Here is a 17933-nt window from a genome sequence, read left to right as displayed (position 1 = left end):
CAACCCTTTGGTGAAAATAAATCAGCAAATCAATCAGGCACATGAGCAATTTAATGGACAAAGGCTGGGTCCCTTTGTGAGCTACTAATGAATGCACGCCACTTTTTTTTGCACAGAAGCCCTTACCAACGCTTGACGCTCTAAATCTTGTTTTCTTTCATTCAAAGAGCGACAGCTGGGATTCGGTCGAAATTCGGCAGCTATTGTTAAGGGAGGCAGATTAATGCTGTGTGACTAATCATGTATGGCTTCCCAGAATGCCCAACCCTCCATCCCCCTCCCCAACCTTACACCCCTCCTTTTCCTTGTGGTCATTCTTTCCTTTTTTTCTTAAGTCCCTGCAACTCCTGATTTACATTTCATGTGCAGATGGTGATGGAATCTAATTAGATCTGATGTGTGAGAGCTCTATGCAGAGGAAAAGCTCCCAAAGTAGGGCTGTGGGGTTTTCTTAAGAGAAAAAAGTTAACTTTAAAGAACTTCATTGATAGCTGTAAATAAGTGACTCTTATGACTGCAGGCACCATGATGGCTTTGCAAGTATGTGTGAGTCATTTTTGCAGGAAGCTAAGGTGCACGCTCGCATTATGTTGAAACAGTTGTCCCATACAGCGTACATGTAATGGGCAGTGAAGGCAGATATTAGAGGTACTGACAGACTAGATGAGATGCAACTTTTCAAAGTATCTGATAGCAGCTAGCAAAATCCTGTTTTTCACTTGTTTGAATATCTCTTTACGAGGAGTTTTGCTTCCAAGCTTCTTAAACAAAGCAGAGCCAAGAACACAGATACCAGACGCAGAAAAGCTGGCACTGCCCTTTGGCGCCTGCGTGAAATGCACCATTTTGGCTGCTGGCCACATCTCCCTTCGGCCTGGCACTTAACAAAGTTTGGCCATAAAGCTCCATTGTGCTTCCCCACAAATCCAATTAGAAAGTGGAGTGAAATAAATAGTGTATGAAGGAGAAGCTGCTCCGATGGACGAGCGTCCTGGCGTTTGTCGCAGGAGAGAGCTAGCTGGGTTACTCAAAGACGACTCTGATAACTCAGTTTTGGAGTTATCAGTCCTGTTACAGAAAGGAAATCACCGGTGTGAAATGAGGAGCTTTCTCTGCCTTTATTATTTTACAGTGATAGTTTGCAGGACTGCAGGTCCCTTATCTTGCTTGTCCCCTTGCCAGGCAATCCGGGGCACACAGAGCTTTAATTGAATGAAGAGGACTGGGCATTTGATCGGCTAGAGGGCTTGCAACGGAGGCGGCCTAATTAAACAGCCTTTAGAGTTGCTTTCCATCTTGGCAGGAGTAGCAGGATCGTTGAGCGCTAGGAGCGGCAGTGGAGTTTTGTGCACCTTGTCAGGCCCCTAGCCGAAGGCGTGGGGTGTTTCTGTTCCACGCACGGCACTTGGGCCAGACCTGTAGCTTTAAAAAGTCTGGTTTCTGGGTGGCTTGGCGCAGCAGATGGTGGCTGGCTGCAGCGGCGTTTGGGAGTGTGGTTTCATGGTGCTGGTGAGCTGTGGCTTTCCAGAAAAGGCTCCTCTTTGACTAAGACATTTTCCCAGACAGAATGAGGTTTTCCAAAAGATCCTTTGGGCTTGCAGTGATAGCTCCTAATTAGACTTTCGGATAACTATGATTTTGACTGGCATCGCTGCAAATGAGTAGGGCTGATTCTAGATTGCTGGGCCACGTGACTTTTATTCCCAGGACCTCCCCTGTTCCACTAGTTAAAAGCAGATGGCACGAAAGAGGGCTGAGTTTCGAACGCTGCTCCACCGGCGTTTCACTATTAAAGTCGGAAGGCTGCGGCTGCGTTGTCGTAATCTCGCCCAGAGAAGCCAAACAGGCTGCAAAGGAAAGGAATAAGTTAAATTAATCGCTAGGCTTGCACTGAAAAGGGGGAAAAGTCAGTCTGCTAAAGTACTTCCTCTGTTTATGAATCAGTGCAGCGCTGCAGTTCAGTCGGGGATATAGTCCCGGAGCTAAGGTACGTCACCACTGCCAGCTGCCATGGGCAATGGGTGAGTTGGGAAGAAACGTTCAAGGAGGGACCACAGCAGCGAGAGATGATTATTTTAGCTTAAACCTCTTTCTGGAGACAACCAGGAAGACGGAGGAGTGATCTGAGCTTTGCAGCTCGCTTTACCCTTCGAGTTATTCAACTGCTCAGTCATTGTTATCTCATTGCAAAGGGCGGAAGTTTCCTTTTGGTCTGATTTTTCTCATGTGCTTTAACCCAACGTTATTTCCATGAAATAATAACAAAGAAAAAATGCAGTCTCGGTGCTGGAGAGGAAGAGGGTGGAGTGTTGAACAATCAACCAGAGGAAGCTCTTAAAGAACTAGCCGAGCGGTGATTCAGCCATGTTGAGAACTCTTGATGGTTATTTCAAGTCTGATCTCATTCTCGGAAAGAACAAGGTGGAAACGGGTAAGAGGGTAGATTAGAAATACAAAAGCGTCACCTGTTGCAGATTCCAGTGAAGGAGAAACTTTGCTGAGAACTTCAGCTGGTGAAGCCACTGGGACAGCAGTGGGATTTTTAGCTCTTTTCTAGAAAAATCTCTATTTAAGTCCCTCCTCTCTGCAAGGTGTCTTCATGGTTATTAGTTGTCTCAAGTGGTCCCACTTACCCCCACCACCTTGCCTTTGGATCTTATTGGTTGGTCTGAGGCTTTCCCCCCCCCCACACGCACACATTGCCTGGATAACTGTGATGGACTTCTCCCAGCCAGCTGTGCTGTGCTGTGTTTGGGCTGGAGGCCAGCGCTGGTTCTGCTCAAGAGAAGATGTCTTAGTAGGTCCCTCGGTGGTACCTGTGGCACCGAGATGAGCAGGAAAGGTGGGGTAATGCCAGCTGAGAGGAACTCGCTCCGTAGCTCCCTAGGATCCAGAGGGGATGAGCTATTCGTAATCACCTGAGGTCCTGGGGGTCCTGGCCCGAGCAAAGCCTGGAGGATGGGTGCTCGGTCCTGCACAGATGGGTGCTCGGGAACCCCTGCGATGCGGGAGGTCTGCTCCTCGCACAGCTTCCGTAGAGCACTGGTTTTGGCATATGGCCTGTGTTTTTATTTCGCTTAACTCCGTTCCATCTTACAACCCCCTGACTGCGAAGGGCTGTTTCCACCCACGCAAGCCCCGGATGAGTCCGTTCGTTTGTCCCAGCTGACGCTAAACACACCGGTCTCTGCTCCGAGGCCGTTACAGTTTATAGCATGTTGCACGAGGGAAACACGGATAAGTCATTCCATGATCAAGCCGTTCGCCAATTAAGGGGCTGGATAACATAATCAGCAAGCACTTAGCAAGTTTTAAAATAACATTGTTTGGAAATTAACTCGCTCTTTCCAGGCCCGGAGGTGCGGTGACCCTCGTTTTGCTCGTGTTCGAGGTGTCCCGAACGGTAACAGCCTGCGTACATGAGTGGAATGTGCAATTTATGGGGCATAAGTGTGTTTAACTAGGGAGTAGCCGCAGGGCGCAGTAGGCGAGAGCTGGTCCGCTCTGGATCTGGACGGAGCGTTCTCCGCGGTTAAAGTATCCCCGAGCTCTGGGTGACGACTTTGGACCGTGCATCGGGACTCCACAGTCCGTCCGTTTCTGCGCCGGAGCGCTTGAAGGCTGAAGCGCCGCTTTCCCGCTCCTCTCGTTCGATTCTTGTTGCGCAGCCAAGCCGCACCGGCGGAGCGGCCCCGGGAAGCACGTGCTCGCGGCCGCCCGCGTGGCGCAGCCGTGCCGCGTTGCAGCCGCCGGAGGGAGAGGCTGCCTCGGCCGCAGCCGGAGCAGCAGCGCCCTTGGGAGCCGGCCGGCCGCGGAGCGGGTGCAATGAGCTCCGCGGGTGCGATGAGCTCCACGGCATCGCCCCCAGTGGGATCGGCAGCAGCGGGTGGGAGGCGTTTCGGCGCTCGCCTCGCCGCCAGCGTCCAGGGGCTCAAAAACCAGCACCAGCCCCTGTGTCCCTGAAACGGGCCGTTCGGAGCATAACCCCAGGGAGACCCGAGCCGGGCTGCGTTTCCCTCGTGCAGTAATTAATGCCTAGTTTTGGCGTTCACCCGGCACGTCCTCCCCTTCCCCCACGGCAGTCCGGAGTTAATATTGGAAAAGTCAGTTAAACAGTTAATGTTTAGGCCTTGGTTATTTAGGTTCTTGCACGTTTCCAGCAAAGAGAGCGGAGTTGCATTTTAATGGGAAACTTTCACGCTCGGTCAAGTTGCAAAAATTTATTTGTGCGTAAATCATTTTCTTTTAACAAGTTTTCACCCTAATTCCCTTCCGAAAAACTGGATTTAATGGTATTTATAGGGAAATGGATTTATTAAGTTTTAATGATGCTATAACATTGCCCTTGTTTAATAGATGGGGCACGCTGCAGGCAAACCGCCGTGCGGCGGTGGGCTGGGAGGGCTGAGCCGCCAAAGAGGAGCGCTCTTGTCGACCTTTCTGGGGTCCCGGGTGGAGATCCGTGTTGCCTTGGGCCTGATCTAAGGTCAGCGTAGCCAAGAGTTGCCCTTCTTGCAGTGCCAGGCTTTGCTTGGGCCTCCCAGGACTGCGCAGGATCGGTCCCAGGCTTAGAGACTTGCACGGGCTGGGGTTGCAGAGCTGCGCTTTGCCTTTGATGCTGGTTCCTCCTCCTCGTCCTGGGCTTTTATGGAGCTTTTGGGTGGCCAAAGCACCCTGCCAGCCGCTGCCTTGGTGCTTTGAGTTTTGGGGAAGCAACCGGCTAATCCACCGCATCCCTTCTGGGCTGCGATGTGGTGCTTCGTGTGTCCACCAAGGACCGTTACTGAGAGGAGGAAGCAGGAGCTTTCGGCGTTCGTGCTCTTTGCTCTCTCACCCGCTCCGTCCTGCGTCCGCTTGCCCGCGGAGCCGTGGTTAGCAGCTCTGCTGGACGCGTCTCCTGCAGGGCGCCGACGCCGTGACACCGCGGGGACCTGAGGGACCTTGAGCATCCTGCTGGCATCGGCTGCCCGGGCATCGGCTGAGCGTTTCTGAGCATGCCGCGATTTATTTCTGGAGAGCAGCCTTCTGCTGCCCTTGAGCGGAGGCGTGCGCGCGCCTGGGGAGCGGAGGGCAGAGCGAGCCCCTGCCCCGCGCTCGCCCTGCCCGACTCGGCCGCGTGCGGTGCCGAGCATCCTTGTGCAGAAAGTTTAAAAAAAGACCCTCCCAAGGACTTTTGGAGGCGGTTAAACCATTGGATGCCTCCTCTCGGGGGGCCCGCGGAGGCATGCGGCCGTCGGCGGCGGGTAGCGGCGTCGCGCCGAGCGTGCCGAGCTCGGCCCGGCGCAGCCGTGTCCCTCGGCCGCGGTGGGGGTGGGAGGAGGAGGGGGGGGAAAACCATCCCCGGCCCCTCGCTCCCATTAAAATGTTAGACGCCGGCCCCGGAGTCAAAAGGCAGGGCGACAGACGGCCCTTTCGCAGGGCCCGCCGCTGCCCGCCGGCGGTGGGTTTCCGAGGAGCGCGGCGGAGGAATGCGGCCGGGGGCCGCGGCGCCCTTTGTCTGCCCCGTCCGCGTGTTGACACAGGGATTTCTGCAGGCGAAAGGTGCCGGAGGCGGCGTCTTCCCTCCGCTGCTCGCTGTTGCCTTGGTTAAACCCGGCGGCGACAGTAGCATCGGCCTCGGGGACCTCTGCGGCGTTTCCCGGCTCTCGGGAGGCTCCTTGCGTCGAGGGGGGGGACAAGGTTGCCGTCGCTCGTAGCTGTTTTTAGGGGGCTTCGGAGGAAAAGGCAGCGATTTCCTGCGTGCCCTGTGGATTTGGAGGGGGATTGGAGCCACCTTGCCCTGTCGTCGTCCTCCTCCTGGCCGTCTTCTCCTGGCTGTGCGGCTTGCTCCACCGAGACGTTCCCGGCGCGAACCGCCCTGGCTTTCGGTGGGGTTTGCCCTTCGCGGGCGCCGATGCGCTCCGTAAAATCCCCCTCTCCTCCTATGTATAAATATCAGAGCTAAATATAGGTTGTTTAAACTCTTGGTAGCTGTTCAGATCTTAATCTCGGGTTTTATATTCAGGATTAGAAGGGTAGGATATAGGGGCCACACGTGTTCCTGGCGGGAGTTTTCCTTATATGGTGATGAGGCAGCTCCGTGTTTAGCCAAAACTCGGTTTGGGGGGAAAAAAGGAGTTTGTCATGCCGTAGCGAGATGGTGACACCGGCGCTGCAGCGCGTGCCAGAGCCCCGGGCGCTATCGAACGGAGCCCGGAGCACGCGAAACCGGCCCGAAAGCCGGGCACGGCTGTGGACAGTGCAGCCGGGTCCTCCTAAAACGAGCTTTTACTTCTGCAAGGGGTTTGTTTTCTTTGTTTTCCAGGGATGTCGCCAGGGTGGGTAGCTCTGGAAGCATTTCCTTCCAAACAGTCCCCAGAAAGGAGGCCTTCGTTTCGCAGGAGCTGCAGAACGGTGGCAAGAGGGGAGCGCGCGGCGGAGGCGAGCGGGTAGCGGCGGGGGAGACCGGTCCCGTCGCACAAACAATAGGGCTGCGCGGATTTACACCGGCAGAGGATATATATATATATAAAAAAAAAAGCAACTGGGAAAACAAAAATTCATCGTACCCATTGTTGAGGGTGGGAATGAAGCGAGTTTTGTCCTGGGCTCTTCCTCAGACATCTTTCATGTTTATTGTGAATGAACCTCCATTGAAAAGCAGCTCCTTCCCAGGTAGCTGGTTGCTGTTGCTGGTGAATAGCCTGGCCGCTTTGCTTAGTAATGGGATTATATTGTTTTTCATTACAATGGGAACTTTGATTCCAACGCTGTCCTGACTAATGTCTACTCAAGAAACAAAGCAATTTTTTTTTTCTTCTCCCCGCCATGCTAGTGAGAACAGCAGCGGCTCCAGCACGTTTTTCCCTCGCCCCGACCATGAGCATATCCAGCTTTGGGAATTCCTTTAGTTTCTTTCCAGATGAAAGTCTGGGTCTTAAAAATCTCAATTAGATGGCTTGGGCTAGGTCAAAAACGAAATGGAACAAAAAAAAAACACATCAAAGACTTGGGATTGCAGTTTGCTTTTTTTAATTAAACAAGACTGTAGATCGGCTCTGGCTTTATTAACCTGATGTCACTCGAAGCAACCCGCTGCTTTGCCAACCAGCCTCCCTGTATGAAATTGTTTTTTTCTTCCCAGGCTGGTGTCCCGGAGTGTTTAATAAAGCAAGACCTGGGTGGGACTTTATAAAGTACCCGGCCGGTTCAGCCTAGCCCCGGGTTTCGGTGATAAGAGCGCCGCTGTTGCTGCGGGAGGCGTCGGCGGGGCCGTGGTTGTCCCTCCACGCCGGAGGTCCCCTGCCCTCCGCCGGCCGTGCAGACCCTGCGGCAGGATGCTTGGGGCTGGGCGCGTGCGGGTAAAGGGGGCGCAGAGAGAGCAGGAGACGAATCCCTTCTCTCTGCGACGCCGAGGCGTCTCCCGCGAGCACCAGCCCTTCCTCGCAGGGTACCGGGATTGGGGCTTGGAGCTGCCGGGGATCAGGGCCCCCCGCACCGGGCGCCGAAGAAACGTGTGTTGGGGGAAGAGGTGCAACCTCGGGAGAAAGTTGGGGTGTCGATCCCAGCCTGTGCCGGGCAAAAAGCCACCGGCACGACTGGAAAAGTGACTCCTATGGGTGGATGTCTGACAGTAGGAAAAAAAACCCGAAAGCCCAAGGTCTGGTGACTGCTGGGTTTGTGGTGTTGGCATGAACAGGCATGTGAACGCAGGCGGCTGCAGCTGCGAGGGCGAGCGAGGGCGACGGTTGCGGAGGGGCGCGGGCAGCGTCGGCGCGGTCGTGCCACCGCTCGACGACTCAGAGCCGCATGTCGTAGCCGTGGGCAGCCGAGGCAGCTTCTCCTTTTGGTTATTTCCTCTTTCCTTAGCTATCGCTAGCAAATAGATGAGATCCAAGTAGTCCGGCTCACGTTTGGCCCCTCGAAGCCGTGACTCATTCTGCGTCGCCCCGGACCGTGCTGGAGCGAGCGTCCCCCGGACGTTAGGCAAGAGCGCGACGTCTCCATAGCGCCGGAGGTGACGATCCCGTGGTGGCGGCTCGCTGGAAACGGCTTGACCACCCGAGGTCGCGGTCGCGACTTCTGAACTCCTTCCTCGACGCCACGGCCGCGCTGCCGGAGCATCGCTGGTGCGTGCGGACGGAGGCCCGAGGACGGCCCCTCCGCTGCTTTCCCACGGCGCTTCTCCCTGGGGGAAGGAGCGCAGCCGCTCACGCTTCCCGCAGATGAGGGAGAGGAAGAGGCGACGTGATGGCGGGGACGGCGGGGGCAGCCGGGACGCGGGCTGGGAGCTGCGGAGGGCAGGAGCGGCTCCCCGGCAGCCTCCCGGCTCCTTGCCTGCGCCCGTGCGGGACCTTTCCGGCGGGAGTCCCCGGGCTCTCCCGCACATCCCATGCGCTCCAGCTTGCACGCAGCTTTCAGGTGGCTTTCTGGTTCGTTTTGCCTGTTTTAAGCCCAGAATGGGTTTTGCCCCCACCCCTGCCGTGGCCCTAGAGGTGACGCCCGGGAGGCAGGGCAGGAGGTTGCTCTCGCCCTTGGCGTGCACAGGGGTGCTGCGAGCGGGGCGGTTCTCGGCCGCGGGGACGCTCCTCGCAGCCCGCCGAGGTCCCCCGGGCACGCGGCGCCTGCGCGGGGCTGAGCCGCCCCGCGTTCGGACAAAGGCCCCTCGCCGCCGCGGCCCCCGGCGCGTCATCTGCGCCTGCGGTGGCAGATGGCAGCTTAGCTTAGAAAGGAAAACAGCAAAACCCTTGAATTAGTCTTGGGTGAAAGGTCAGGGAAACATCTGCCTCGGGATGCTTTCAGTGGCTGCATTGCTACGGAGGGCGAGCACGGGAGCGACGGAACCTGTTGCCGGCAGGTTGGAGGAAAAACCTCGTGCGCCGCGAACGGGGATGGAGCAAACAAAAGGGCAGCGAGAAAACCCCGACGCCGGGGCAGCGGCGGAGCAGCGTGCGGCGGCGTTTGGCTGTGCTGCGTTTTCTGCCGTTCGTTCACGCTTCCGATCGCCCGATCCCTGGCTCCGGAGCGCTTCGGGAGCCCCGCTGAAATACTGCAGCGTTTTGGGCCGCTATTAGTAACTCGTTAAGGACGTGCAGCAGACACAGCAAACGCAAGCGGCCGTGCCGAGCCGCGTACCGAGTTGGCGTACCCGCGTTTCGGTTCCCGGGCCGTCCCCAGGGACGGGCTGCGTGACCCCGGGCAAGGCCGCCTGCGTCGGTCCTTGCCTCTCCTGTGAAGCGCGCCGGAGATTTATGGGTCGGGAGCGCTGCGCGTTATTAATCGCGCCGCCCCCTCGTCGCATTTTGTGCGCTATGACAAGAAAATTTGGTCGGGGCAGAGCTCGAAGGAGGGGGGAAAACTTGCCGCGGCCCGGAGCCATGGGAATCGAGCCGCCAGCCTCTTCTTGACCTCTCCGAACAAAAAGTCGCTGGAGCGAGCGCGAGCCGCCGGCGCTCGGGCAGCGCGAACAGCGATAGCGTCGGTCGCTTGGCTTAGATCGCTTAGAAAATACCCCAGAGCCCCGCGGTTTTGGAGGGGGGAGCGCTGCTCTGCACGGCGCTGCGCCAGCCGGCGGCTTGGCCCGAGTCGCCGGCGGCCGTTGCCTGCCGCAACCTCCAAAATCCCGGGATGGGTCGCAGCCGAACCAGCTGCTTCACCAGGTTAATGACTGAACGGAAACGTTCCTGAGCCGTGTGCTCGGGGGAGCAAGCGCCCTCGATATTTTTAGCTGTTCCTGTTCGAGTCGGGAACGGGGCTCGCGTCACGTGGGAGGCTGCTGCGCCGTCGCGGGCAGGGATTTCGGGGAGGATCCTGTGGACCTGGCTGGTGCAGGGAGCTCAGCGCCCTTTCGCTGCGTGGAAGCTGGTTCCCGATGGCCTTTCTGGGATGTTTTGATCCTGAAGCACCTGCCCTGTCCTGCCACAATATATAGTTATATTAGATATATATATATATATATAATTAAAGTGCAGCTTTAATGTCTTTTATGTTAATTTCCTGAGGCTGCTTTGGGTTTGGTCCGGGTAGCCCTCATTTGGGAAATGCCGAAGGAAAAACCACGGTGCGATCGTGCACTCGAGCGTGCGCTGAGCCCGGGCGGTGCAGGGCACCGAGCAGCCTCGCGCAGCCCGGACGGGCTGCGTGGGACAAGGATGAGCCCCCGAGGCTGCTCGCTTGGGAGCGATAACCCCCCTCCCCGCGTGTGCTGTGGTCCCCGGCCTGGCTCGCGGGGGTGGTCTGGGCTCCTGCAGAAGCGGGCAGACCTGTACTGAGGTTTGCAGCGATGCTGACGGCTGAACCCCGGCGGTGCTGACTCCAGCCTTTCTGCACCTGGCAGAGCCGAAAAATGAATCCCGTCTCGGGCTGGCCTTGTTCTTCACCTGGTTTTTGATCTTTTGCTTTGCATGCAAGCCCTGTTTCCAGGTTTTCCTTGGCAGCTGGGAGTCTCAAAAGCGGTTGCGGTTGTTGGGCTTTTAAATGCAGCTCGAGAGACTCAACTTACGGCAGGACTCCAGGAGCTCTGTCAATGAAAGGGCCGGTTGGCAGCGTTGAAATTCATCCTGCAGCTTCAGCTCCCAGGAGCGCTCTTCCCTGCCTCCTCTCAGACCGGCTGCTACCAATATGGGGCTGAACAGCGCGATTTCGGGGCTGCAGCCGGGTGCTCCTTCGGGGCGCCCGGGGGCAGTGTGCCGCCGGGTGCAGCAGGTCCACAAGCATCGTTGTCTTCTCCGCGATGGGTTTGCTTGGACTTTGTGCGATATAAACCTCCGTATCGGTCATAACAGGGACAGTACTGGATTTTAAGGGTGGCTGTTTCTGGTTGCATTGGGGTTTTTTGTTGCTTTGCTGATGCTTTTCAGTCTACGTCTGGAAATAGCCCCCCTAGTGCGGAAGCAGCATCCGGCGCAGCAGCGTAGCCGGGTCGCGCCTGCCCCGCGCTGGAGCAGCTGTCATGCCCTCAGCTGCCGCCCTGAGTTTATTGCGTCTACCAGCCAGCTTTGAAAGCAAATGAACAGAAAGCCATTAAAAAAAATAATAATTCTGTGCACTGCTGTGATTGCACAGGGGTTTCTTGAAGCAAAAGCTCGGGAAGCCCTTGGGCGCCTCGGCGAAGCCCCGGCGCCTTGCTGAGCTAACCCAGGGCCCGACTTTGCATCCCGCCTCCCGCCCCAGGTGAGTCTTCCCGAGCATTAATTAACCTCTCCGCTAATACCACGTCACCGCTGCAAATGGGGTGGGAGGGCTGGTGGCTCCGTGCCACTATTTAGGACCCGGCGGTGCAGTGCCGGGTGCCCGGCTGGTCCCGCCGCCGCTGAATCGCCGCGTTTCCTGCGTTTTTGGGTGGGGGGTTTTTTCCGCCTTTTCCCTCTGCACTGGGGGATTGTTTTAAGGAAAAAAGCGCATGTGTGCATGCGTGCGTGCATGCGTGCATGCAGGCGGGCGAGGGAGCCGGCGGTTTGAGCAGGCGGCCGCGCACCGCAGCGCTTCGCAGGCGGCCGCCCCGGCGCCGGGGGGCCCCGCACAAAGGCGCCTCTCGGGAGCGGCAGCCGGCTGCGGAGGCGGCCGCCGGCGTGGCCCCAGGCCGGGCCGTGCCGTGCCGTGCCGTGCGTGGCCGCGGCCACCCCGCTCTGCCGGCGGTGGCGGTGGCGGCGGTGGCGGCGGCAGCGGCGGGCCGGGCGCGCAGCAGCTGCTCTGCCCTCATTAGCATGCACACCTGCTCCCCGCCGCCCTTTGTGCGCCGAGCAGATGCCCTGATTTATTATTATCCGCATTTTCTTTTTCGTTGGGCCCGGATAATGCCGTCTCATTAACTCAAAATGTCGCCGAATCCGGACAAATTCTCACACAATCCCCAACAATGAAATCAGAATTGGGTTAAAAAAAAAAAAGAAAGAAGAAGAAGAAGCGGGAGAGGGGGAGCGGGACGGGGACGGAGACGTTGTCCCTGCCTCCGGCGCGGCAGCCTGTTGCTCTCGTGGCATCGCCCATTCGGACGGGCCGGTCCCCGTGTGCCCCCCGAGCCCCCGAGTGGTCTCCGAGACCGTCCCTGCTCATGCACCGCGTTAGCAAAGTGCCCCAAACGCAGCGTGGTGACAGGGCAGTCCCCACCCCGGGGAGCCCCGTCCCCTCCCAGGAGGGGACGAAGGGAGACAGCGAAGCAGGAATCCCGCTGGCGCTTTGCAGAGCCCAGGCGAGCCTTGCCGGCGCTTCCACGCTGTGCCGTCGCGGATGGGACGCTTGCAACCGCACGCAGCTTCCTCTCCTCCTCCCTCCCGCCGGTTTGCTGCCCGGGGTCCGCTGCACGTGGTGCAGCGTGGCGTCACGGCGTGGGACGTGCCTGGGATGGGGCCGCAGCCATCCCCCCCCGTCCCCGACCCCGCGGGAGCCCGTCCTGCAGAGCCACTTGTTGCAGTGCGGCAGGAGCCTGGCTGGCCCCGTAAATCTCCCTTTTGAAGCCACGTAACGTGAGCAGACCGGCTCAAAGGGAGAAACGCGCGGCGCCTCGTGTTGAAGATGCCGAACAAAAGACGCTAAGCGGGCGGATTCGGGCCAGAGAGGTGTCGCAGGGCCTCGCCTCCGGGATCTTTGGATGTCCCGGTGCCCTCGGGCTGGCCTCCCCGAGCTTCGCTCCGGCAGGGCCCTTGATGCCGCCCGGCGAGTTGAGTGCAGGGCTTTGCAGCCCCATCGTCTCGCCGAGCCTCCCCTCCGCAGCGCGGTGGTGCGGCAGCGGGCGAGATGTGCCCTGGCGCGGCTCATTCCCATCGCCCGGCCCGGCTCTTCGCGAGACAGTTGTCTCGGCCCTGTCGGCTTCTGGGGCTCATCTCGGGGAAGAGCCCGTGCCGAGCCCTTGCTTATTCACGTCCGACCGATTCTGCATGGATGCATGAGAGAGGCTGGGGAGCCATGGTAAAAGCTGACCCGGCGGAGGAGGGAGCCCGTGGCGGACGGGGGATGCGAGGGCAGCAGGAGCCTGGTGGCAGGGTGCCCTGTCCCCTGCGTGGTTCAGGGCATGATGCAACGGCCAGGTGGTTTCTCCTCCATTTGCCTCTGTAGATGCCCCAGATGAGGCTCGGGGAACGTGGGTGCCGTTCCCGGTTTGCCGCTCTCCTCCCGGCAGCGCGGGGCGAATCGCGTCCCCCTTGTGCCTTGGTTTCCTCTTCAGCAAGGGAGGGGGGGGGAAAAAAGCACTTTGTGATGAAAAGCAGGATGTCAGCGCTGGAGACTGTGGTTTTGCAAGTCTGAGCAGGCCCCTTGATGGGGGAAGCCTTTGTTACGGGCGTCTCTTTAATCTTCCTCTTCTCTCAAGGTGCAGCTCAGCCCAGAGCGGTCGGGACAGAGCCTTTCAATTGCCAAAACAGACGCGCAGGGACGCCGGGCCGGGTCCCCGCCGGGCTGCAAACCTCGCGCGCCTGCTCCCGTTGCCCTGAGCTGGCAGCAGGGTCTCCCTGCCCCGGGGTCCCGCGCGACCGGGAAGGTCTTTCCTCGTGGAGGGGCTGCGGGTTTGCTCTGACCGTGTCTCCGGTTCTCTCCCAGGTGTAACGGCGCCCACGTGGGCGACCGGTGCCAGCTGCCCAACCCCTGCCTGAGCTCCCCGTGCAAGAACGCCGGCACCTGCACCCCCGTGGTGCGCGGCAGCACCGTGGACTACACCTGCGCCTGCCGCGTGGGCTTCACCGACGAGCTCTGCCTGACGCCCCGCGAGAACGTCTGCCTCAACAACCCCTGCCGCAACGGGGGCACCTGCGACCTGCTGACGCTCAGCGAGTACAAGTGCCGCTGCCCGCCCGGGTGGTCAGGTGAGGCGGGGGCGCTGGGACGGGGACGCCCCTGCGCCCTTCTTGGGGAGGGTTTGCAAACCTGAGCCACCAGCTTGGGAGGTGCGCGGTCCTGGAAGGCCCCGGCTCTGTTAGCTGCAAGCGTCCTGCGCAGGTGAAGATTTTGGGGTGGGCAGGTGGGAGGAATTAATTGCACCCCTTAAACACGCTTGGTTCCAGCACAGTCCCCCACAGAGCTGGGTTTGTGCTCCAGGTTTCGGGATTCCCCAGCACAAAGATCTCCCTCCTTGCACGCACGAGCTGCGGTCTGCATCCTCATCCTTCCTCTTGTCCTCCTTGCTCCCTAGGTAAAACCTGCCAGCAGGCCGATCCCTGTGCCTCCAACCCCTGCGCCAACGGAGGGCAGTGCGTCCCGTTCGAGGCCCACTACATCTGCCGCTGCACAGCCGGCTTTCACGGGGCCAACTGCAAGCAGGATGTGAACGAGTGCAACATCTCGCCTCCCATCTGCAAGAACGGCGGGAGCTGCACCAACGAGGTCGGCACCTACCAGTGCTCCTGCAAGCCGGCGTACACCGGGCAGAACTGCGAGCACCTCTACGTGCCCTGCAATCCCTCGCCCTGCCAGAACGGGGGAACCTGCCGCCAGACCGGCGACACCACCTACGACTGCACGTGTCTGCCAGGTAGGGGCTGCCTTTCCGTCGGCGGGCTTGCTCTGGCGATTTGGTTGCTAGCTCCGAGGAGATGGCGAGAGACCGGAGTCCCTTTTGCAGCTCCCTTTCGCTCCTTTGCCCTGCACGGCCTTCGGCAAGTCACAGCGGCCTGGGCTGTTTAAGATATGCAGGTGCCTGGCTGCAGCGAGAGCTTTATGCCCAAAGAGCATTTAGCGAAAGCTGCCTTTGCCGGCTCTGGACCTGTTCCCTCTGCGTAACGCGAGGGTGAAACGCTGCCCGGCTTCGCCGCAGCTCTGCTGCGAGTGGGATGCTCAGGCACTGGGATGCAGTAAAACAGAGAAACGCTTTGGGCCAGTTGTTTTGTTTGAGTTGACATTTTTCTTAGGAAGTGGCTTTTCATCCTGCTCTCTGCGGACTGTCGTGGGGCGGAAAGTTCAGCAAATCTGTAAAACCTCCCCTAAACAAGCAGTGCCAAATCTTCGCTCAAGTTGCCGCTCTGGGGGATGACAGAAAGAAGTAGCTGCGGTGTACCGGGAGCAGGGCTGCCCGGGTGGGCTTGGGAAGGTGTCGGGCAGCTCGCCCTTAAGAGGAGAGGTCATCTGGGGGCTTTTTATGCTTGGTGACTCACCAAAATAGCTCTTCCAAAACAACTGCTTCAATAGAGGCCCCTGTGCGGATGCTCATATTCCAGAATAAGAGTGCCTTTTTCCGCTTTAGCTTAATCCACTTCCAGAATGGAATAATTATCCAGGAATAGCTCTTTTGGAAAGTTTCCGAGTGTGAGCAGAGTTGGGGAAGGGAGACCCTCGCCGCGCTCCCGCCGGCAAACGCCGGAGCAGAGCAGAAAGGGGCGCAGCCGAGGCGCTCGGCGGGCTGGAAGCACGCACGGGGATCCCGGGATCTCACGGGAGGAGGGCCGGCAGGGGCCCATGCCGTGCGCAGGAGCCGAGCGCCCTGGAAGCCAGCGGGAGGAAAAGAGGATGCGAAAATGACCCCGGCGAGTCCTTTCGCTTCTGCCCCGGGGCAGCGGTTTGCAGCGTGGCCGGGGCAGGGGGAGAGGAACTGGCTGAGCGCGGCTCACTTGCCCCTCGCGTCCTCCCGGCTCGCGCCGGAGAGGCGAAGTGGGTGAAGTCCCCGCCGCGGCCCCGCTCGGCGGCCGGGCTTTGTTTGCAGGGGGATTAATCTCGCCGCTCGCCCAAGCCAGCCGCCTCCACCTGCCTGCGGCAGACGCGGAGAGGAAGCATCTGGCCTCCCCCTCGGAAAGATGCTATCGGCAGCGTTAAGCCGCCTGAGAAACCTTCGCGCGGCGGAACGGCTATGGGATTTCTTTTATCTCCTTTTGTCACCCGTAACCCCTCGGCGGTGGGTCCTTACGCACTGGAGGGGGGGCAGGACGGTAGAAGGGGGCAAATAGCTTTTGCCCCTCCTCCGGCTGGGATAGGTCTCCCACGCCTGGCGGAGCCGGAGGAGGGCTGGGACCCGCGTCCTGCCTGCAGCCCCGCACAGGGCCAGGGGAACGGGCAGGATCCCCGCAAGGCAGCGGGCAAACTTGCCCCCGCAGGAGATCTCATCTGGGTCTCCAACACAGTTAGGCCCGGGAGCCAGAGGTTTAATCCCCTTTCCAAAGCTTGGACTGTCATAATTCAGGAGACTCTGGATATCCATCAAAAACACCCCGGGCTCTCTAGGGTTTCCTACCTCCGCCACATGCCTGCTCGCCGAGGCTGGAGCAAACCCGCTGTCCTCACGGCTAGCCGGGCGCTGGACAGAAGGATGCATCTCCTTCCCGCCGGGCAGCTGAGCCGGTGCCCGACGGTCCAGCCCTGCGGGGTCGGTGCAGGGAGCTGCAAGGCGTTCCTGTACACGATGCCCCGTAGCTGGAAATACCCCGGCGGAGGCAGCGCCGCCGGCTGCTTGGCGGGAGGCAGCTCCGAGCACCGGCAGGGAGGAGATGCGGGGGCAGGCGGAGGGTGGCAGGGCGCACCGCGGCGCTGGCCCTTCCCGGGTGTCCTGCTGACGAGGCAGTTTCCCCGAGAGCGACCGAAGCTCTCGCACATCGGTGCGAGCTGTCACCCGGGGCGGGGGGGGGGGAAATCCTGCCGTGGCGGGGGGGGATTGGTGCTTTCACACCCAGCTGTGGCTTCGTGGGCTGCTTCCAGGAGATTTGCATGCTGCATTAACTGCTTCGCCTCCCGCTGGGTGGCACGGCCCTGGATGAATTGCGGGGCGGCTCTGGAGGGACCGCGGGCTCCCTCCGCGGATCGGGCTGCTGCGGGCGTGCGTCTCGCTGCGAGGGCTGTATCGGGTTCTGGCGGAGGCACGAGGGACGGGGGGCTGGCTCGCGTGATAAGGGAGTGATTGATATCCTGGTATGTAGCGCAGCAGATCGGAAAACAATGTCCCCTTTTCATTTCCAGAGAGGCCTGACTGTACCAGGTTTCTTGAAGTTAAACTAATCTCGTCTGTTTTATCATGCCATCGCTGCAGAATGCAACCCTGAGTTTAAAGTAATTGCAGTACTAATTACTCATTCGGATGGTTCAAAATGAGTTAATCCTGGTATCTAAGACATTGCCAGTTATTGCTGTTCGGTCTCGGCCCAGCTGCTTAAAAACGAGGCGCAACTCAACGTTATCTGCTTTGGACTCCTACCAGCAGCCATAAATAACTGTTATTGCTTTTCATACGATGGGGCGGACGCTAGCAAGAGGGAAACACAGCCCTTGAGAGAGAGAGAGGGGGCAAACCCCCCGCTGGGAGCCAGGGCCTTGGGTCCTGCGCCAGGCTCGGTGCTCCTCCTGTTTGGCCTGGGACTGGTACATAAGCCCGTGCACCTTGATCCCTTTGCCTGTAAAACAGAGGCGAGCACGTTGAGCTGTTTCTGCTGGTGTAAACAGCCCGATCCTGCTTTTCAGAAGGCCTTTGAACACCTTCGAGCGCAGGTGGAATTGGGGGAGTTTGCACGTTTGCACTGGGGCAAAGATGCGCCTAGGTGCTCCCCTGAGCCGCGGCAGCCCCTCGCGCCAGCCTGGCCCGTCCCGGAGAAAGCTTTCCCGCGGAAAGACACCGTCTGGGAAAGCTGGCACCGTAGCCGGGCTGGGTTCGGAGGGGTCAGCCGTCCCGCTCCGGCTGCAGGGGCTCCAGCCGCTGGGTCTCCTGCCTCGCCGCAGAGCCGCCGTTTGGCTAGTGCCTGTCCCGAGGGGCGGCCGGAGCGAGCGAGTTGCCAGCAAGCAGCGTGGCCGGCTTGGCAGGTCGCTCATCCCGTCCCATCCCGTCCCGCCCCATCCCGTCCCATCCCGTCCCTCTGGCAGCCCTGCCTGGCTGCGCCGGGGTGCCGGGCTGTGTTTACAGTAAATACAGCGCTTAGCCTGGAACAAGGACAAGTGACAGTTCAAAACGTTCACAAGTGCTGGCGGGGAGGAGGGGGACGGGTGGCTTGACAGATATCCCGATAAGGGCCTGGCGGTCCGGGCGCCGTGGGGAGAGGTCAGGGGCTGCTCGC

At 59.5% G+C, this 17933-nt stretch overlaps 1 protein-coding gene across 2 annotated transcripts in view; it reads left to right on the top strand.

Moving 5' to 3' along the window:
* Positions 1-17933, top strand: part of NOTCH1 (notch receptor 1) — a 43731-nt gene that overhangs the window by 2983 nt on the left and 22815 nt on the right. For both annotated transcript variants that reach the window (XM_067308802.1, XM_067308801.1), the window contains exons 3-4: positions 13513-13775; positions 14102-14440. In XM_067308802.1, the coding sequence (XP_067164903.1) occupies positions 13513-13775; positions 14102-14440 (602 nt within the window). The remainder of the gene's footprint in view (positions 1-13512; positions 13776-14101; positions 14441-17933) is intronic.

Source organism: Apteryx mantelli, chromosome 21, assembly GCF_036417845.1.
Source record: "Apteryx mantelli isolate bAptMan1 chromosome 21, bAptMan1.hap1, whole genome shotgun sequence".
NCBI lineage: Eukaryota > Metazoa > Chordata > Aves > Apterygiformes > Apterygidae > Apteryx > Apteryx mantelli.
Note: the sequence above shows the minus strand (reverse complement) of the source record. Positions and strands in the feature narration are given on the sequence as shown.